We start from the raw sequence: 22,923 nt of genomic DNA on the forward strand, positions 1-22,923 counted from the left end.
ACCATGGGAAGTAAACCAATTAGCCAGGAAGTCTCCCTGACCTTGGAAGATAAAACCCAAATTCAAATAAACATGTGATCTTCCAGTTCATTTGTTCACTCTCAGCCCGCCTTTAAAATTGTGCTGAGAGTTATTAGGAGACGCCTACTCACAAAGCTGCAACCCCCAGAGGTCTCTGGGAAGAGACATTGCTTGTTAAACCACTCTGAGAATTGTAGCTCTGGAGGGGAATAGGGGGTCTCCTGATAACCTTCTGCACCCTTAACAGACTACATTTCCCAGGATTCTTTGGGGGAAGCTATGATGGTTTAAAGTGGTATGATACTGCTTTAAAGTGCAAATGGGGCCTATATCTGTCACTCCAACTCAGCCCTCTGATCTAAAATCTTTCTTTGGGCTAATGAGTCTCCTAAACACACACGGCAAGACAAGCTGGAAACAAGGGCCTGGTTCCCACATAAGCCTGTGGGCTGTACCACTTTAGATTGTACAAGAAGTGTACTTGGGAGGGTGAAATATACTCAGAGTCGCAAAGTGATTTCATGCTCTTTATTCAGCTCATAGTGGTGAGGAGGAATGAATGAATGTCCCCTCAAAGTATCTGCTTTATATACATTATTTACACAATGGGCTGCACATGATTGGCTAATTCTGGAATTCTACTGTAAGCCAATCAGGTTGTGGATTCGCTTCTATCTGGAGAATGATTGGGTGGTTCCTGCCAACCAATCATACTGCTGCATTGTTCTAGGACCAATCAGACTGCTGCAGTTTGGATCCTATTGTTCTAGGACCAATCAGACTGCTGCAGTTTGGATCCTATTCAACTCAGTACATAACAGAGGGGGATTGATATTATGGAATGCTTCTCCATTTTTTAAAAGTCCTGTAAATAGAGAGGTAGCTTGCCAAGGAGAAACACAGGCAGCTGCCTTGTACCCGGTCAGTCTCATTGTCCATTGAGCCCTCACATAAGGCAGCTTCCTTTGTTACTCCCTGACCACACTAGCTTTCTCCTTCATACAAATTTCCTCTTTGTGGAAAATTAGATGTCATGGAAAAGGGAGCACATATTTTGCCTGCTTAAAGTCCCTCATGTAGCACAGTCAGCCATAAACCTGACAGTATCAATATTTCTCGGCCTAATCTATCACAGAGGGTTGTTGTGATTCCCTACTGGTGCCAGGGAATCTTGTATGCTGCTCTTAGCTCATTGGGAAAGGATGGGGGGGAATATTAAATAAGTACATAAGAATTATTTATTCCGTTGAGGCCTCACCTGCAGTCTGAAATGCTACAGTCCAGACACTGGCTTACCAACCTATCTGCTGTTCATGAGCACTAGGTCTAAGTGCTTCCTCATCTCAATTGAGCTAGCATTTTGAAATGGGGGGGATTTAAAATCTCCAATAACTTCCTAACAGCTGGTACCCTTTTGTTGTATACGGCCATAGGCAGGATGGTCTGCTTTAAAGCCTGGCAGCATGGAGGCCACAACCAGACCAAAGTTGTTTGTTTATGGCTCAGCCAACACTCAGTAGGGAGGCAGCTGCAATGTGTATATTGGCCCTTGGGTAGCCAGACCAGCTGAAAGCCTTGAAGGGAGGAAGAATAGCTCTCTCTCTCTCTCTCTCTCTCTCAGAACAGATGGCCTGTTTTAAAGCCCTCAAGCAGTTGGGATAGTCTGTTTTATAGCCTCAGTGGCAGTTTTAGTAGTGCTTTTTCCTTATTGCTTTTGTATCCCAACTATCCCTTAAAAAGCTGGAACAACATATGTGAGCTTCCCATTCAAACACTGATCAGGCTCAGCTCTGTTTAAATACAGGCATGGGGCGGTGCAGAGGAAGGACTTTATTTGCTCCTTAAAGGTACAGATGTCATGTTCAAAGGTGCTGCCTTTCACTGCACATTCTTGGCCCAAACAAAGCAGCAGCCTATAAATCACAGCTTCTGTGTGGCAACTTCACTCTGTAGCAGCCACCAAGAATCTCTGGTATTGGCCTGGTATATTCTACATACAACATCCACATGGAAGTAACACTGCACATCATGACCACAGTGTGAAGAAGTTGTTACCATAAGGGTGTTGTTTTGCAGAAACTTATTTGGAAGGCCTGCAATATGCAGACTTGGCCCCAACTCTGGTGTCAAAAGGGTTCCGCTAGTGGTCAGAAAACATTTTCACATAGTTTTGGGATGTATTATGATCACACGACACCATTTTATGAAAAATAAATGTTGGTTCCCACAGCTGGATTTTAGGAAGAAGTGTTTTTGTTTCTTTGTCCTGAAATTATGGGACCTGAAAGTGGAACTATATGGGTCTCCTATGAAAACACACCCACTGAATTCACTCTAGTGAATAATATTGGGCAGGTATCCGACAACCAAGTTTTCTTACAGTTGCCACTTTTTTCTGGCCTGGTTTTTTAGCCTCCAAGAACTGCATGACAGGCAGTGCAGCTTTTACTCCTATGGAGATGCAGCATGCCTCACCTGCTAGATTTCTGTTTGCTGTGTAGCTGTTGAGAACAAGAAGGGGAGAGAATGCAAAGCCTTGCAATAAGTTTGTGTGTGATGGCCAAAATGTCTCTTTATTCTGTGACTGGCTTTATCTACATGGCTTGGCACATGGGAGTGAGCTGGGAACAGCCTCATGAAGTTCCTGTTCTCAGCCCTTAACAAAACTCTCCCTTTTCAGTTCAGTCACGGCGCCTTCTGTTCTACGATGAGCATGGGGGCTCCCTCGAGGAAGGCTACAGCTCCTTCATCTCTGTGGAGCATCCTGACAAGTGGGAAGCCGACCAACGCCAAAGCGAAGAACAGCGACCTCAGGAGCATGTGCACAGCCCCCTGGCTGTGGCCCACGAAACAGCCAAATACCTGCACAAGCCCCACCAGGAGGGGCCAGATCAGAACCAGACCAGCTCAGCTCTCACTAACCCCAAGAAGCAATTCCAGGAGAGGTAAGCAGGTGTGGGGCTTTCGTCTCTTTCCAGCTCATACCGGCTATATTCCATCTCCGAAGTGCAACGTGGGGTCTAAGGAGGGTTGCCAACTTTAAAGCAAACCACTAACCACTACTCCTGTGCTTTTAACAGATCTGCAGGCGTCAGCCACTCATGGTGTTTATTTCCATGCCATGACATGACTGCTGATCGCAGTCTTCAAGAGTCACAAGGGCTGTGCTTTTTCTTCTCTGTTTGCAACCATCAACCTAAAGTTTCTGATCCTTCCCTGAGTCCTCTTGCGTGCAGAGCATAAACTCTTAACTCTGAGCTATATTCCAGGGTTTTCCAAACTTGGGTCTCGAGCTGTTTTTGGACTACAAGCTACCAGGAATGATGGGGACTGTAGTCCAAAAGCAGCTGGAGACCCAAGTTTGGGAAAACTTGGTCCAGGCAAAGAGAACCCCACCCCACTCAACTGACAGTGAGAAATAGGGAAATAGGAGAATCTTCCGAGGAACCTCACCAGCCAACCTGAAAAATAGAACAAGGGATTTTGTGTTTTATCTGTACTTGTTTTGAGTCCCAGTTCTGGGGGGAAAGTGGGATAGAAATATATAAAATGTTGTTGTTGATGATGATTGTAATGAGGAGGAGGCAGCAACAGAGCAGTTATCAGAGGCCAGAGTTGAGAAATAAATAGCAGGTGAAAAAATGACTGACCGGTACTTTTTTTCTTTCTTTCTGCAGAGACAGAATCTCCAGTGATGCAGCTGAATCCTTGTAGCAGCTGCCAACCCTCAAGGCCTCTTCCGTCTGGATGTAGGATCCTTTAGTAGATGCCTGGTTAAGGCTGCAATTCCATGCATGCTTACCTGGGAGTATGTCCCATTGAACTTGGTGGGACTAACTCCTGAGTAAGCATGTGCAGGATTACACTGTAAGGGGCGTGGGTTGCAACCCTAAACACACTTACTAGGGGAGAAGGTCCATTGGACTTCCTTCTGCATAAACATGCATAGGATTGCACAGCACATGGGAGAGGATGTTCCATTTAGACATCTCCAAATTGGCCCTGAGTTCCGCCTCTTATACACTTGATTCCCAGTGTCAAAATTGCATTCCCCACAATCAGGGATAGCGCCTGGCAACTTGGACCGAAGCCTCAGCCAGCCCTCTAATTTTCCCCCACTCACAATCACCATGGCCACTGGTTATGTTCTTTCCTCTCTCTGCAATATGTCACCAAAAGTTCCCAACTTCTAGGCACACAAATCTGTACTATATAAATTTCCCCCAGCTGTGTCTGTCTCTGTGTCAGAAAAAGCTTAATTTCTATTTTGTGACTTATTTTTACATCGTTACATTAAAAAAAAATGTAGAGAATTCAAAGGCAGAGACATATTACAGTTAAATGTTCAGATAAGAGAAAAAGAAAAACGTTCTTCGAAAACCAGCATAAAGAACCACTGTTCCATAGTTAGACATGCTCCTGGGCATAGTCCATGCGTGCCTCAAGTTCACATGGTTGTACAGAGACCAAAAGCAGAAATTGTTTGTACATAATGAACCTTATTTTGTATTATTGCCAATCCCTTAAGATATTGTATTTTGGAGACTCTCAGATCCTATTTTCTGTATTGTATTTTATTAAGAGTTATTGCGAGCTTGGCCTCTATGAACTTCCTCTCTTTGCAGGTCGCTGTTTCCTCTTAGTCTAGCAGCTGTTGTTTGCCTAGTTTTCTTTTTAAATATATCACTCTTTTCCTCCTGTTACTAGCTCTGCAATTGCTTTGGAGCAGCAAAATTAAAAAAAAAAAAAGATGCAGCATCAGCTCTGTTGTTCAGATTCTTCATTATTTAATTGAGGGGTTATTAATTTAGCAAATCTCAGTGCAAGTGCAGGCCTGCCATCACTCACCGAATAATAGCTGTGCTCTCCCTTTGTGAGCAGAGGTCTCTGAGCCGAGCAGTGTTTCTCTGAGGGCTTATACAGAAATGTTAATTACTGAGAAATGATGACAGCAGCTTCCCTCCTAGATCTATCATTCTGATAGCAATACCCCGGTAGCTATTGTATTATAATAATATAATTATAATATAATATACTTATAATATAATAGATGAGGAAGAAATCTTGTTGCATGGGGACTATCCTTGCTGGTAGGAGCAAAGCATATTTGCTTTTCAAAACAAGCAAATAAAAGATGTGCTATTATTAAATTTGCACATCGCTCTATACTCAGGGCGGTTCACAGCACAAAAAATCACAATGCAAAAAAAGAAAAGACATAATACAGTGGTACCTCAGGTTAAGTACTTAATTTGTTCCAGAGGTCCGTACTTAACCTGAAACTGTTCTTAACCTGAAGCACCACTTGAGCTAATGGGGCCTCCTGCTGCTGCCGCACCGCCAGAGCACGATTTCTGTTCTCATTCTCATCCTGAAGCAAAGTTCTTAACCTGAAGCACTATATCTGGGTTAGTGGAGTCTGTAACCTGAAGCGTATGTAACCTGAGGTACCACTGTACTGTAAAAACAAAAGCAAATTCCAGGCTCCCGGCATTGGCAGCTGCATGAGGAGGGAACACCCAGGTCTAATTGCAAATACAAAGCAATTTCTCAAGGAAATCAAATGTCTCTAACCTACCTCACAGGATTGTTGAGGATAAAATGTGGAGGGAGGAATCCAACATACACAGGAGTTCTAAAAGCCCAATAGATGTCCTAAAGGCTGTGACCTTTGAAAGGTCTTCTCTGAAAATGCACTACTTCAGCCCAGGGGTGAGGGGTCTCAGCCTACGGGCCAAACGGGCCCTCAAGGTCCCTTGGGACTCACTCCCAGGCCACTCCTGCTATGCAGCCATACCAGCTGGTCCCATTTCACTTCCTCTGAGTGTGTTTCTGCCTGGCTGGAATGTGTCTTTGAACCTGAATAATGCCTCTTGCTTGTCTGGATGGAGGAGAAGCAAAAGGTGATATTTGCTCTGCCTCTTTTGCCTTTGGGCCCACGCACCAATGGGATGTGGCCCCCGGGAAGATCTCAGGACTGTTCCCCTCCTCTGGTTTAGCCAGATTCCATCAGAGCCTTGGGACTATTAGACTGTGAACATGTACATGTAAGTAAGGACCCACAGAGCCTACATCAAAATATTCCAATAGTCTTCCAGCACTACACCCACCCAGTAAGCTAAAAATATAGTCCTGGAGAAATTACTTGGTTTTTCCACCGTAAAATGTGAACAAGCTCTTAGGGGAAATATATAGACTATTTTCATAAGCAGCAATCTAACTACTGGGTTTAATGAATATTAATCTGCATTTGTTGCTCGCATTAAAACCTCCGGCAGCTAGAATGACTGTTCACTCTTGAAAGGGCCCCCTTCCCCTTTCCATTCTGCAATAACAAATACTCACGACATCAAGGGAAAGCTTTTACAGAGGGGAGTTCCACATGCTTGTCAGACCTCTGCCAGTGTGGTGTAGTGGTTAAGAGCGGTAGACTCGTAATCTGGTGAACCGGGTTTGATTCCCCGCTCCTCCACATGCAGCTGCTGGGTGACCTTGGGCTAGTCACACTTCTCTGAAGTCTCTCAGCCTCACTCACCTCACAGAGTGTTTGTTGTGGGGGAGGAAGGGAAAGGAGAATGTTAGCCGCTTTGAGACTCCTTAAAGGGAGTGAAAGGCGGGATATCAAATCCAAACTCTTCTTCTTCTTCTTCTTCTTCTCTGTCACCTATGGGAAACTACTGGTTTCAGACATGGCTGGTGAGTATACTTTATATCTTCTGTGTGTACATAGCATGAAGCCTCAGCTTTGGAAGCACTTCCTGTTTGGTCCTGTAGTGCAACAGCTCCCAAACTTTTTGGTGTAGTGACTCCCAAGTCCAAATGTACTTGTTGCTGACCTATTAATTTATTGACCCATGAATTTTGGGACCTTAGGTCTTCAGCAGCTGTCAGTTTCGCCCTTGTCTCCTGCTTGTGGTCTTCTCAGTGATAGGTGGTTGACCATAGCTGAAAAAGGGATGCTGGATCAAACATGCCTTTGGTCTGATCCAAGAGGGATATCTTTCTATTTTGACATTTTTAAAATGAGAGAAGCTGCATTCTTTACAGATTGCTGAGAAGGTGCAACTGGGATTCCACTTTCCAGGGCTGGCCTGAAACACAGAGCACTTGCAGATTGTCAGGTGTGATTCAGTGATAAATTCAGTTCATGCAAGTAGAATTGATTTGGAGTTCCGGCACAACAAATGGGCTTTCCCCCCCAAGACTGGTTTTTTGCAGTAAGGAAAGTAATGGGGAAATGTCCTGGAAAGTATGGAATAACACTTGTTTGACACAATGTCTAACCTCACCATAAACAAAACAGAGTGAATGCCCAGTAAACTGGTTCTCTGTAAGTGTCAATTTCTCTGCCTGATGCAGAACAAAAAAATGATCCTACTTCTGCGCAGGTCAAGGTCCAGAATCCCCAAGGCCAGTCAAGTTATATTGGCACTTGAGGCAGATAATTCACCAAGTGGCTCTCAGCTTCCTTGGTGCTAAAAGTCCAATAAGAATAAAAATAATGGGTAATTTGCTGCCCTTTCATAACAGCCCAGATCAGCTGCCCATGGCAGCCTCCTTTCTTTACCTAATGGTTTTGCCAGGCCTACTGCTTTCGGCGGCATCCCTGTCGTCATGGTAGCAAGCTCTGGTTTATAGGATTGCTCTTTCAATCTGCTTAATTTATTGTAGGCAGACCAGGATGCACTTTTCTTTGGAGAGCCAAAAACTTCTAAATCATAACGGCTGTTCTGTCATTTCACACACAGCTCCATGTGCTTGTTTACCATAATTTTGTGTAACTGGGGGGGGGGGGGGGAGACTTCAACAATGGGTACCTATTAGGCACTGCATCATACTTTTAACAAAGGGTTGCACTTCAGATGAAGCCGTCTCCGCTCCTCTACCGTGAGGGCTACATTTCCTTGCTGAGCTCTATGCCATTTACTGCAGACACAGCCCCCAGGTGGGTGTATCATTCTTCCCTAACATACTGAGCAGGAAATGGGTAGGCAGGCGATCTGCGCTGGGCACTGGTGCCTTTGTCAAAGGAAAAAAGAGCTGGCTTTTATTTCTGTGCAGCGCAGATACGATGTTAAAGTGGAGTGATGACTTCTATTTAAAGAAATAGCTCTAGTTACTTGGGAACCCTTCTGTCAAGAGAGCAGGGACCCAAAGCTCATTGCTGTCTCCTTGGTATCACTGCAACTAAATTTACTTTTGCTCACCCTGGGTCTTGGTTTGCCCCAATACAGGCTCCCATGACAGGGACATAACGGTGTTGGCACTAGTTTTGACACACATACATATACAGTGGTACCTCAGGTTACAGACGCTTCAGGTTACAGACTCCGCTAACCCAGAAATAGTACCTCGGGTTTAGAACTTTGCTTCAGGATGAGAACAGAAATCGTGTGGTGGTGGAGCGGCGGCAGCAGGAGGCCCCAATAGCTAAAGTGGTACCTCAGGTTAAGAACAACTTCAGGTTAAGAACGGACCTCCAGAATGAATTAAGTTCTTAACCCGAGGTACCACTGTATACAAATAATAATCTAAATCTCCATGTTTACAGGTATTGCTCATGTACTTGCAGTTTGCATCAAGCTTGCCACCGTCTTCACTGGTCAGTTGTTTTTGTGCCTTAAAACACAGGTAGGCTTGTTGAGTTCTTTTTCCCAATTCAGATCCAATTTGGTTCATACCCACACTCACATACAATTACAGTGGTACCTCTGGTTAAGAACTTCATTCGTTCTGGAGGTCCGTTCATAACTTGAAACTGTTCTTAACCTGAGGTATCACTTTAGCTAATGTGGCCTCCTGCTGCCGCCGCTGCGTGATTTCTGTTCTCATCCTGAAGCAAAGTTCTTAACCCGAGATACTATTTTTGGGTTAGTGGAGTCTGTAACCTGAAGCGTCTGTAACATGAGGTACCACTGTACTAATCTCAACAATCCCCTAGGTACATATACCAAAAGACCAACATACTGAAGCCAAAACCAGATTTAATCTAGGGTTCCACCAGCCCCCCCCCAAAAACCTCATCCCATTTACCAAACATTCCTTCACACAGAGTTTTTGTGCATAGTTGAGGAGCCAAGCTCTCACCCCAATTATCAATCCCCTTTTCTGAGCTCCTAGCTGAGAATTGGTCAGACTCCAGTGTTTTCCCCAACTGTCCTATGTCCTCACCCCCTGCTCAGATCCTTTTTGGGAAACTATGATAATTAAAGTAGCAGAAAACAGATCTATGTTTCTTGTCAAGGAAATGTTTATGTCAGGGAAGCTGTAGGGGGAAATACTCTGTCTTAGAAACCTCAAGACTTGATTACTGCAATGCACTGTATGTGGGGCTGCCCTTGAGCTTGATCTGGAAGGAGCAGCTAGTGCAAAATGCTATCAGCGGAGGAATGCTGTTATGGCATGGAGATCAGCAGTGTTGCTGTTACAGGCACAACAGCAGAGTAAAAAACATATATATATATTTAAAAGCACAAGAGCAGGTCATCAAACCTAGCTCAGCAGGCAACTCTTGTTATTTAAGAATTAAACAGTGAATGTCATGTAGCAGAGCAATTTACTCTTTAGTTGCCTTGCCTACAACCACTTTGCTTGTCACCTCCACTTTGCAAAGCTCGCCTGATGTATTAAGACATTTTTATTAGTCTTTAGGAAGGGCTTTTGACAGTCGTTTATACTGAAGGTCATGAAGGCTGGAAACAGAAAATCATATTGCTTTCCTCTAAAATATTGCAAAAAAATATGATGGAGGCTTGATCGATTGTGGTGTCTACATTCAGCTCACTATCCCCTCTGACCAAGAGGTTTTGCAGGGTTTGGTTTTATTTATTCGTTTTCTTATAAAATTATATATATTGTCTCATGATAATATCTAAGCAGTTTACATAAAAATAATAAAATACAGAAAAATTTGATAAAAATGTCCTAAAAACTAGATACCAACAAAAGGCAACAGTTTATCACAAATAAAACTGAGTCATGTACAGAACAAAATAATAAAAATTTAGAGTCCGAGTCCTGGAAAGCTTGAGTAAAGGTATTTTAAGGTGTTTAAAGATCACTACTGCCCCCACCTCAGTGGCTCAGAGTGCCTTTCATCAGCTTCCTCTGGTGGTCCTGCTGCGCCCCCATCTGGACAGGAATAGCCTATGCTCTGCTAACCTCTAGGTTAGGCTGCAACACACACTATGTGGGGTTTGCTCTGAAGAGGGCTTGGGAACTTCAGCTGGTGCAGAATTCAGCAGCCAGGTTCCTCAATGGGGCAAGGCAGTTTGAGCAGAAGAGTGCCAACCCTGGCCCAACTGCACTGGCTGCCAATCAGTTTCCGGGCCCAATTCAAAGTGCTGACTTTGACTTATAAAGCCTTAAACAGCTCAGGACTGCAATACTTCAAGGACTGCCTCTCCCCATATGAGCCAACCCAAACTCAGTGATCATCATCTGAGGCCCTTCTTCGTGCTCCTCCTCCTCAAGAAGTCCAATGGGTGGCAACATGAGAACGGGGCCTTTTCTGCAGTGGGTCCCTGTTTGTGGAATGCTCTCCCAAAGGATCCTTGCCGGATGCCTTCATTGTATATATCTTTAGGCACCAGGCAAAAACAGTCCTCTTCTTTCAGGCCTTTGGTTGATTAAACAATCGATGGCCTTTTAAACTATGTGTAGTGGGTATTGTTTTTATTTGATATTATGGTATGTATTTTTGTGGTTTTATATTGTAGGGTGGTATTGAAATTTTAATAATGATATGTGTGCTGTGCATTCCTTCGGACTTCTCTGAGAGACCGTAATGGCACAGTTGGTAGCCTGAATCACCAGAAGGCAAGCAAACTATCTATGCCAATCCATACCATAACTTCCTTATAACCAAGTTCATATCTAATTTTCTACAACCCTTGAACCTTCTGGACTTTATTCAGCCATCCTACACCTTATACTGGGTAGTGTGGCATGACAGGTGAATAGCAAGGCCCCTGACCTTTTTCAAAACAAATTGTGTTTTTTTCTTAAAGATTTAATAAGGCAACAAGTTAGTTTTTCATACAATTATTTCAGAAGCGGCTAATTTTATAGTTTGAATAGTTGCCCATACGAGGAATTCTTTTTAAAAAAATTAACAGACATAAAAGCATCCTGTTGTTTCTATTTCCGCTGCCGCATTTTGCTGTTTATGCTTTTATGAAGTATTCAATGATTTTATGTTATGCATTTGTGTTTATTGCTCACTGCTCCATTGCTGCTGCTCCCCATTGCCAGGTAGGACTGGGGCCCCACTGAAATTGGAGCAGGCTCGCCAACGGGCACTTTGCCAAAGACCCCCTCAAACTTGGAGCCAGCCCTGGCCTTGAGAATGGTCCAAAGACCCAGGATTCAGTTTTACTGCTGAAACTAAGGAGGTTTTGGGCTTGTAAGCAGCTGAATCTGAGATCAAAGAGCAATTGGGTGTGAGCTGCTGGAGCAACCTGAATGAAGATCAGGGTCAAGTGTAATACATAAAATAAACAGCATCCGGCTCAGCCCAGGACAAAGGCAGAATGCAAAAGGTGGAAATCAATAGAAATACTGCATACAGGTCAGATCAATCACAAGAACCAAGAGAGCTTCTAGATCCAAGAAAGGACTGTGTCTTGGAGTGGTTAGTGATTATGGAGCGCTTTGCCAAAGGGCAAAAACAAAGGCGATGGAAAAACTACCACCACCCTGCTTTAAGAAGTATTGGTTAGCATGAAGGTTTAGCATTGCTGTTAGCCATTTTGCAGTACAGCTGCCGTTTCCCCTCTGCCAATACAGTACAGCTCTAAAGATGCTGTTCGTTCTTTCTGGGCCATGGTTCAGGCATGTGGATCCTGTCGATTCAGCGCTCCTGCCACTTACAACTGGTCTACATCTAGAAGTCCATTTCCCTCCTTCCCCCTTCTCTAATCCTGTCAGAGAAGCAGAAAGCACGGTTAAGCTGCCTGGCAACGGTGACCACAGCGCCATTTCCACCGCTATGTTCGTGGGTGGGGAAATTGCTCCAATAATCCAGCTCAGTCACATTTATTTTCAAAGGGGGGAAATTAGCCAAAAATTAGAGGATTAGTCAAAAAAGCACCTGCAAATGTATAGTTTTGGAGGATCGGTTCCTTTCAGGCAGCTTCAAAGCCGTTTTAAAAAAAACCCACAACTATAATAGAGATTCTGATTTACAAGCCATGAATATGAGCAGTGTTATGGTTAAATAGCAGATGTGGGGGCATGTAAGGAGGATGAAAGGCATGCCCACCAGAAGGAAACAAAGGAGAGCAAAACTCTGGCTGGAAACATAATCGTTTGTCGCAGCCTCACTGTGCTAAAGGGGTGTGCAGGTGTAGATAGAAGAGTAGGTGTTCAAACCCTTCAAGCGTGGGTTTTACTGACAATTACCCAAGATTAACAAGAGAGTGTTATTTGAGTGACAATAGAAACAAATTCCTGTGAACTGAAGTCTGGGGTGAATGTGATTAGAACTAGCAATCTCCTTTCTACCCAGCTGATTCTCCTCTCCCTGCTGTCAAGGGACAGAATCCTATGGTTCCTTCAAGTCCCCCCTCCCAGTTAACATTCAAGACGCCAGGCAATCTCCTCCTTCCTCCCCAGCTCACAACACAAACCCAAAACAAGGCCCATGACAAGGGGGCTGAAAGTAGCATCACCCAGACCTTAAGCTGCACACACACACCATACTGTCAAAGTACACACACACTCCAATGATCCTGGGAACTGTAGTGTGTTGATGGTGCTGTGGATCGTAGCCATGTGAGACATAAGCTACATTTCCCGGGATTGTTAGGTGCTTGTGTGCATTTGAAATGTATGCTGTGGACTCAGATCACACTTGTTTCGCCCTGTCATCATTTCAAGTCAAATAGGCTTTTATCAATTGCTGGTAAAAGTTGACACAGACCGAGCCAATCTTTTAAGATCTTCCAAGGAGTGTGTCTGCTGGTTATTCCAGGTGCAGTGGATCCCAGTTGTTGTTGAACTACAACTCCCACCACCTCTGCCCATTGGGTCATGCTTGCTGGGGCTGATGGGAGTTGGAGTTCAGCAACAGCTGATTCCCCACGTCTGAACTAGATGGACCTTTGGTCTTCTCCAGCAGAGCTCTTATCCTTGCATACTTGCATATCCTGTAACACACTGTTCTGCAAGACAGTTTCTCCTTCTAAGTCCCTAAAATATCAGAAGCCTGCTCCATAGCAACTCAGAGCAGGACTTTTGGTGTGGCTGCCCCTGTTTTGTGGAGCAACACGTTCCTCTTGAAATGCAACATGCATATCACTATCTGCACTTTCATGAAACAACGGAATACATTTTTTTTTTTTGCTGCTTGTCAAAGCTTTTTCTAGCTGGACGACAAGATTTCCGCCTTAATTTTGAAAAACAAAACACAAACACCCATCTTTGGTTGTTTTTGCACTGGTTTTTTTAAGAACTATTTTCAGCTGTTAAATTGCTTTGAGCTGTGTGTTAAAACCGATTCATAAATCGATAAATAGCAGCAATAATAATGTTCTAACCTAAATTGGGTGGAAGTAGTAACTGTAGGATCCCATCGATCGCCTCTCTTTTCTACCTTGCCTTGCTTCAGTTCCTTCCACTTTGTTCTCCACCACCCCTTCAGATGCCCAGGGCCAAAGATTTGGGCACTAAGGGAGGGGTGGTGGCAGGGATTGGTCTCCGCTCCCCCTCCCAACAGAACAGCAGCTTCACTGAAATGAAGGAATGCAGGGCTGCTGCTGAAAGCCTTCCCAAAAGCCCTTGCTTGGAGTTCAGTACCTCAGCATCAGCAATAGCAGCATCAAGGGAGGAAATGTCACCTCCAGCTGACTGGAAATCACACCCCCGGGTTCACTGTGGGTCGCTCTGCTAATTAGCCCTGGGGATACCAGAGCACAGGTGTCAGGGGAAATGTCACAGGATAGAAAGCACTAATGAAATAATTCCATGGCTCAGTAAACAGAAAAAAAACGTGGAGTTATTCTACCCCCTGCTTAGGAAGAGGATGCAGTTGCCATGAGCCCCTAGAGAGGGCGCCCTCACCTCCCACTATGCTCCTTAAGGGATCTCCAACTGAGACAGATCAGAGCTCTTCTCCTCTGGCTCCACCATCAAAAAGTAGCTATATGTTCCCTCCTTTATCCCACTTCATACAGTCAGTGCTGCCCGTTTTATTTATTACTCTCTCTCCTCCCTGGCTTTTAAACAGCAGCCCAACAGGTGGAAATTAAGCATGTGAATTTTTCGCTGGCATGGAGCTACAGTGATTCTTCAGCCTGCCAGGCTTCAGTGGAAGGCGCAGCAGCAAAGCCTGGCATTTTACATTGGCAAAGCCTAAGGGGTCCGTGCTAAAAGGACAGTCAGAGCTGCAGCTGGAAGATTAAGGCAGCAGCCTTAAGCACACTTAGCCAGGAGGAAATCACACCAATGGCTCGTACCGGGGGTGGTGACAGAGGCTGTGGCAGGGCCACTCATAGGGATGAGGGTGGAGTGTAGGGAGGGCAGCAGGGGCAAGGTCAGGGGAGCTTCAGGTTGTATGGTGAGTGTTGCCCATTGGAATTGGTAGGGAGCATCCTGAAACCCTGGCCTACCCGCCAGCAAGTCAAAATCCCCAGTCCAGGGTCAATCCACATGTTCAAAGTCCAAACTAAAGCACAGCCCCGCAGAGACCCCACAACATCCAAAGCAAGGTTCCTCAACATGGTCAGTTGAGCAGACACGGCAGCTCAGCTCTGCTTCCCTTTTATACTTTGCCTTTTATACTCTGGGCTTGACGAGGCATGAGACCCTCACCTGTTCCAAGCTTACTCCAGCTGAGAAATCACACACCTCCTCCCAGAGCTCGTGAGCCCCACCTGGCCAGCTAGGGAGCTGGGCTGTGGACCCTTGGCTGCTTCAGCCTCCTGGAGAACCCTGCCTGCTGCTCCCTACATATCTAGAGTCCGCCATGTTCATGAAAACAGGAGCCCCTCTGGCGCTGGTGATGGGTCCTGCTGCTCTCGTTCCTGTGCACGAACCCCCAACCAGTGGCGGAGCTTCATGCTCTGACACTGGGGGGCAGAGAGCAGACGGGGGCAGGGCTGGCGTGTGTCCCAGAGGTGTGCCATGCCACCCGCAGGGGCGTGGTGCGCGTCCTGGGGGCGTGACACACCACTTGCAGGGCCGTGGTGCCCAGCGTGAGCAGGGGGGGCAGCCACGATGGCACCCCACCGGGATCGCGCTGCTGGGGGCAGGGCGCTTCCCCCTCACTCCTCTTCCTCCGCCAGTGCCCCCACCCTCTCGTCATCCTCTGTCACCCTGTGAATACTTCCTACACCAACCTCACCTTCCCCATCCCCAGCTTGCCCCGTGTGTCCCAGTCCCGGCTGCACCCCTTGCCAGGATCCTCTTCTTCCTCCCTGTTGTCGTGCCAGTTCATGACAGGGAGGAAGGCAGAGAGGTCAACAGCAGGTGGCGCTAGAACCAATGATAAGCCCACATCCTAGTTTTGCTCCTGCCCTCCTCCAGGCTGAGATCTGCAAGGGTGAGACTGATACTGAGGAGGAGGAAGGTAAAAGCAAATACCACCTCCTGGATGGGATGTAAGTCAGTAGACAGACAGGTAGGTAGGGGCCAGTTGAGGATGGTAAGACAATGTTGCATTTGCCCTAATGGACCAATTTCTGTATTGATCTTTTAATCCATAGGAATAGATGCTAGTGCAACACCAGCCATTGCTGCAAATAAAAAATGGCAATGGAATGTCAGGACTTTGTTCAGGAACCAGCAGGAGAAGCTTTCAGCCTACCAGGTTCCCTCCCTTAGCGATGGAGGTGGCCATCTCAGATCAAAGGACCTTCAAGGTCAGGGGTCGGCAAGGTTTACTTCGCCTGGACTGGTTCACGCCAGCGGAGATCCCTCTGTGGGCCAGATCACGTGTGTGTGATTTCTAACGTCTGCGCAAATGCAATTTCTGGTGTCTGCACAGATGCGATTTCCAGTGTCTGCGCATGTGCAGACGTGATTTCTGGCACCACAGAAGCGATTCCCTGCGCCATGTCGGTTTAGCACAGCACGTGGGGACTCACTGAACGGCGGCTCGGTTCAGGGGTGGCTTGTGCGTCGGTTAAACGGCCCCTGTGGGCTGCTTGTGGCCCATGGGCCTTAGGTTGCCGACCCCTGTTCAAGGGCAAAGTCCAGCATCAGTCTGCTGCATTTCACCTTTCCAGTTCTATTCGTTTGGTTTCCCACAACAGGTGGGAATCTGTTCAGCAAGATGATTGTGTTGTCAGCCAGCACATCTGCCGTGAAGAGTCGCTGTGCTCATTTTGCATCCATTTAAATACTAATCGTATGGCTACTTTACTCAGCAATGCTAAAATGATTCTGTTGTCATCTTTTACTGCTGCTGTGAAGGGACATTTGGCATACGTTTATGCTGTAATTGAATTGTCACAGACTGACAAGTTAACTCCAGTCTTTACATCCCCCCTCCTGGTGCATATTCAACAGGCCTCATGGAGAATGTGCGCATAATCATTCCACGAAGAGGGAATTGTGCCAGTCGATATACAGGTTTTGGGGAATGTAGATATCTCAGCTGAAATTTGTACATTTTCTGGCCATTATGTATAATATCCAACAGACTTTGGGGAATGTACGTATCTTGACTGTATTTTGTACATTCTCTGGTCAGCATGCATAGTCACCAAGAAACATTGCCTTTTTTTTCTCGTTCAGGCTGGGGCAGCTAATAAATTGAAGCAACAGCATAAGCCCCAGCAGAAAATAATTAATTTATTGATTAGTTGAAGGGAAGATGAGCAATTAACCAAAAATTTCAGAGAGAAGAAATGCCATGGTGCTTCTGCAGCAGCACAACTGGGTGCCTTCATCTGCCCCAGCTGCAACAAAACATATGTCTCCTGCATCAGTCTCTATAGTAGTAGTAGTAGTAGTTATAAATTTATTTATACCCCCCCCCCATCTGGGTGGCTCTCAACAGAATATTAAACAGAATAAAACTTCAAACATTAAAAGCTTCCCTAAACAGGGCTGCCTTCAGATGTTTTCTAAAAGTCAGATAGTTGTTTCTTTCCTTGACATCTGTTGGGAGGATGTTCCACAGGGCAGGCACCACTACCAAGAAGGCCCTCTGCCTGGTTCCCTGTAACCTCACTTCTTGCAGGGAGGGAACCGCTAGAAGGCCCTTGGAGGAGGACCTCAGTGTCCTGGCTGAACAATGGGGGTGGAGACGCCCCTTCAGGTATATATAGCCACAGCAGGCACTGCCAACGTCCAAGGGCTTGACCTCACCCCCAAAGGCAAACTCTTCTATTGTCTCCCAGGACAAATGGATGCCAGCAAGATGATAATTGGCTGAGAACCCCAAGCAGTTCAGAAGTAGAGTAGGTGTAGACACAATGGGCCACCCTATAGTGTCATTCAACTGATGGTAAGGAGGGTCCCCCAATCCTCTGGAGCTTCAGGAGGGGGAGGGCAGAATTACTGAAACTTGCTTCTCTTCCCATTCCACTGACAGAAGCCTTCTTGCTCTCTGCTGAGTGATACTGTTAGATATAACCCACTTGTATTAGTTTCATCCTCATAGTTGTAAGTACATATAACTGAATTAAAGATATATGCTTCCCTCCTGCAGTAGACACAGCTCCCCCCTCCTTCAGCCCCATGGTTTTGGGAAAGGGTGTGTGTTGTTCAGACGGGGAAGCCCTGCTACTAGTATTCCTGAAACCTGGGGCAGGAGGGTCAGCGCGTTGCAGTTCCTTGACCTGCTGCGGCAGCTTATCACTCACCGCATGTGTTGACAGGCAGAAGGGCCATTTGGAGAGTAATGGAGCCAGACGAAATCATTGTAATGAGGTTTATAAGGAGCAGGTCATGCTCAACAAACTCAATCATTTCCCCTGATAGAATCTCAAGCTCATCAGTGACCAAGATGCTGTGACCAAGGCAGCTAAGCATTAGCTGAGCATTGCTCCCAGATAAATTTTTATTTCTGTGGACATATTTACAACAGTTCGCTCGGAGATTAATCTTTTCCATGGGCTAAAATTTTGAAGCAAAGGCTTTTGTATCTCTCCCAGCAACTGGGACTATGTGACATCATCAGCAGAGTGAAAAGGCGCCCTATCCTCTTTGAGACTGGAACAACTGACTTCCAGACTATTTGTCCAGGTAAGTTGTTAGCAAGGATAATCACCCTTTGGAGGGATCAACAAGGATAAAGATTGTACTGAAGTTTTGTCCAAACATACACCAGGATCTTCCTGTTCCTGGTCTTACACTCTATACAGTTCTTCAACCTTGGGTACCAGATATTTGTTGGACTACAACTCCCATCATCTCTACTAGCTTAACCAATGATCAAGGATGATGGGAGTTGTGGTCCGACAGCATCCAGGGACTCACGCTTAAAGAAGTTTGCACAAATTCCAGCACACAGTCCACTGGCTGTCAGATGGCCTAATTGCATTATTCTTGTAAATGTTTTGATTTGTATGCTGCCTTGGAAACATTATGGGTGAAAGGCAAGAAACCCCAGCACAGATTAGTGGGGAAGGGATACATAGCTGACTGGATCCAGGGATACATAGCCCCATAATTTTAAATGGAAAAATCATAGCCTCTTGCCTTATGGGATAAGGCAATGGCAGAATCCTGAGGTGACAGAATGGCATGTGCCATTCCCGACTACAGGTGGAAGATCTTTTTTAAAACAAGTTTCCCACATTAAAAAACACACACAAAAACCTTCAACTATAAATTTTGAATTGTCCTTCCTGATGCATTTGTTTGCTTATTTTTTTGAAACTGAAACGAAATATTTTATGTGGGAAGTGATACACTATGATACCCCCTACCTGCAGTGGTACAAGCCATTCAACCGCCTCAGGATTTTACAAGGGGGGGGTGGGACTTTGGTGTTTCAGATTTCAGTGGTGCCCTGTGAGAGGCCAAAATACAGCAGCCCCCACCTTTTGCCTTCCATTCTGCACATAGCTGAGAGCCAGTGTGGTGTAGTGGTTAAGAGCGGTAGTCTCCTAATCTGGGGAACCGGGTTCGCGTCTCCGCTCCTCCACATGCAGCTGCTGGGTGACCTTGGGCCAGTCACACTCTCTCAGCCCCACTCACCTCACAGAGGAAGAATGTTAGCCGCTTTGAGACTCCTTAAAGGGAGTGAAAGGCGGGATATCAAATCTAAACTCTTCTTCTTCTTCTTCTAGCTGTGTTGCCCTACAGCGCCCTTTAGGATTGGCACCCAGTGTGGGGGAACCAGTCACACTGCCCTAAATCCGCCTCTGCTTTTACCACCTCATTCTGCTGGATGTTCAGAGGAGAGAAGCCCAATATATGGCTTTATGTATAGTTCTTCTTATTTGGCTATGCAACTTGATCCTATGGATGTTTATTCAGAAGTATGCCCCACTGATTTCAAACTGGGCTTGCTTCCAAGTAAATTTAACGGAAGCCTTGATTTTCTCGGACTTTATTCTTTAAGGATCTCAATTGTCATTATACAGAATGAATTATGCCATTTTGAGGGAGACGGTCAAGTGGAGTACGTTAATCCTTGTCATGTCACACGGCAACAGATTCTCCTGCAGCTTATCAGAAGCCCGTGGGCTCAGCAAAACTCACCAAGTGCCTCCAGGTACATTCAGGCAAAAAGAAAATGTCTGCGTCAATGATTGCTTGTGAGTGTGAGACAGGCACTGTGAAAAGCAAGTGAGGAGGCGGAGATAGCAAAAATTTCATTTTTAGCTGTGGGAGAAAACTCTCTCTCTGACCTTGTTGCTCTTTTAGGAGAAAGTGTGGCATTGGAGCGGAAACTGCTTTGTTCTGGGCACTTCTGTGATGCCACAACTATGTGGCCAAATGAAGAAAAAATAGGAACATAGGGAGCTGCCTGTCTGGTCAGTTTCACGAACAACTCTTCTAGGGCACAGCAAACAGGAATGCTCCCATATTTTTTTCCTGGCATCTGGAATCTGACACTTCTTCTGAATTCATGCTGCAGCTGCGAAGGAAGAAACTGGAGCACCATCTCAGATAAGGGTGCCCAGCTTAAGCCATAGCTGCAAAGGAGGAATTGGGAGCTAATTTAGAAGCGGCTCCCAGTTCTCCCTTTGGAGAAGGGCTTGGACTTTCCCATGCCTTATTGTCAAATGACATCAGGTGTGGGCAAGGTGGGCGGGGTTAACTCCAAGGGCTTCATGGGCCAAATCCAGAGGCTACTGCTCTGTTCTCCCTCCACCCCCCCCCCCCAACAGACACTCAGTGGCCACAGAGCATAACCAGTCCTCATTAGGCTGTTTTGGAGTTTCCCACTCAGACCTTTTTTCCGATACATTTTTGTACTTCTGTTAACTTAGGGTTACCCCCTCCCCACAGCCGTCTGCTGATACCTCTTGCTGCTGCCTTAGGTATATCAGGAGTGGGAAACCATTGGCCCTCCAGATGTTACTGAACTACAGTTCCCATCAACCTCAATAAGCATGGCCAATGGCCAGGGGTGATGGGAACTGTAGTTGAGCAATGCCTGGCAGGCACTTTGAGAATGTGTTTTGCTATTAGTGTTTGCTGCAGCAACTACAGTCGTACCTTGGTTTACGAACTTAATCCGTTCCGGAAGTCCGTTCTTAAACCAAAGCGTTCTTCAACCAAGGCGTGCTTTCCCAAAGCAGTGGGGGACTCAATTTACAAATGAAACACACTCAACAGGAAGCGAAACATGTTCTTATTCCAAGGCAAAGTTCACAAACCAAAACACCTACTTCCAGGTTTGCAGTGTTCTTAATCCAAGTTGTTCATAAACTAAGCCATGGGTAGGCAAACTAAGGCTCGGGGGCTGGATCCGGCCCAATCGCCTTCTAAATCCGGCCCGCGGACGGTCCTGGAATCAGCATGTTTTTACATGAGTAGAATGTGTGCTTTTATTTAAAATGCATCTCTGGGTTATTTGTGGGGCCTGCCTGGTGTTTTTACATGAGTAGAATGTGTGCTTTTATTTAAAATGCATCTCTGGGTTATTTGTGGGGCATAGGAATTTGTTCATTCCCCCCCCAAAAAAAAATATAGTCTGGCCCCCCACAAGGTCTGAGGGACAGTGGACCAGCCCCCTGTTGAAAAGGTTGCTGACCCCTGAACTAAGCTGTTCTTAAACCAAGGTACCACTGTATTCCCGATTATCAACAAGCCAACTTGAGACTTGGTTAGCAAGCTACACACATTACATTGCAGCAGCAGCTGCAGTGACCAACAGGAGGAAGTGGCCTGCACTGGAGAAGAGAGACAAGTGGGTGACTAACTCTCCCCCCCTCCCCGACAGTCACTTTCTCCCTAGAATCCCCCACCCAGCTTCCTTTGCCCATGGAGAGTTTCAGAGTCATGTTTGCTGTGAAATCCCCTTAGGCTGGTTTTAAATGTGAGAAGCATATTGACTCAGCTAGATCAGCCTCTGGCTATCTGGCAGAAGCATAAAGAACATTGAGCTTTAAACAGCACAGAATCCATTTTTGTATTTCAGTGGTCTAGTAGAGGAGAAATAAAGCAATTGCAAGGCTGATCTCTGTTCATGGGCAAAAGGGAGCATTAATCCTTGGAGCCAAATGATTTTTTGAAAGGCGTGTTATCTAGCCACCCATTTCTGGCTACTCTGGCTACTGTGAGGCCCATGCAGAGCTGGGCTCTCTCTTGGGAAGGTGGAAATAAGAGCATAGGTGCAGCAAAAATAGCCCATAGTCCAAGCCTTACTCTAACAAAGTGCCACCATTTGATAGTATCTTGTATGCTGAGGCAAGTAAGATACACCAAATGAATGTACATTTCACTGGCTGAATGTGCACCTTGGGCAGAGGAGATGACAGCTGATCTAGAGAAGAGGAACTAATGCTATCTGGGGGTTGATGGGGCTGAGTCATGGGAGAGATTTGAAAGGAAAGCCTGGGGAGTTTGGCTAAATGACAAGTCACGACAAGGCAGTAGGAAGATGTGGGAAGTGTGGGGGGCTGAGATGTCAAGCGATTGATGGGTGTAACCCTAGCGAGGCAAAGAGAATGTAAAAGGCGGAGATGTCACACAAGTGACATGACTTGTTTCTGGTGCGCAGACTCAAGGACCCTTTCACTTCCCAGGCGCTGCTGACATTATTTCCTCATGGTGGTTTCGGGTCTGCAAAGAGCAGGCACGGTTTCTCTTGCACATCTCAAGCAGCTCCTTCTCGCAGATATGCGTGCATGCCATGCTGAAATCCCCTTTGGTGCAGGAGGATAACTGAGTCCCAGAAAAAGAAAGATGGCAGCACTGAACCTGGTTGGGCTTTATGAGACAGCTAAGAGAAAGTAGGAGAGGAACGCACTCTGATGCCTTTTCCTTTCCATTACTGAAAGGCTGCCTGCTCTCAAGAGAGCCAGTGTGGTGTAGTGGTTAAGAGTGGTGAACTCATAATCTGGTGAACCGGGTTCACTTCCCCGCTCCTCCACATGCAGCTGCTGGGTGACCTTGGGCTAGTCACACTTCTCTGAAGTCTCTCAGCCTCATTCACCTCACAGAGTGTTTGTTGTGGGGGAGGAAGGGAAAGGAAAATGTTAGCCGCTTTGAGACTCCTTAGGGTAGTGATAAAGTGGGATATCAAATCCAAACTCCTCCTCCTCCTCCTCCTCCTCCTCCTCTTCTTGGCAATGGATGAGAGGTCAGCAACAAGGCCAAGATTCTGGTTAACAGGAAGGATTGGTGGCCAAGCAGATTCACACCCTTTGGTGATAAGAAACTGTATATAAATGGCACTACAGATCTCTGGAGAGGACAGTCAGATGCCTCATCCCCTGAATTACAAATGCAGACCAGGCACAATCCTGCTGTGGTTTCACATACATACATACATAC

General features: G+C 45.9%; 1 protein-coding gene across 1 annotated transcript in view; it reads left to right on the forward strand.

The window, feature by feature from the left end:
• Positions 1–4,782, forward strand: part of CREB3L1 (cAMP responsive element binding protein 3 like 1) — a 79,250-nt gene extending 74,468 nt beyond the window's left edge. Inside the window, exons 11-12 of the mRNA XM_083456001.1 lie at positions 2,702–2,966; positions 3,699–4,782. Of these exons, the coding sequence (XP_083312127.1) occupies positions 2,702–2,966; positions 3,699–3,735 (302 nt within the window). The 3' untranslated portion in view covers positions 3,736–4,782. The remainder of the gene's footprint in view (positions 1–2,701; positions 2,967–3,698) is intronic.
• The last annotated feature ends 18,141 nt before the right edge of the window (positions 4,783–22,923 follow it).

The sequence above is a fragment of the Podarcis tiliguerta genome (genome assembly GCF_965153285.1).
Source record: "Podarcis tiliguerta genome assembly, chromosome: 1".
Lineage (NCBI taxonomy): Eukaryota > Metazoa > Chordata > Lepidosauria > Squamata > Lacertidae > Podarcis > Podarcis tiliguerta.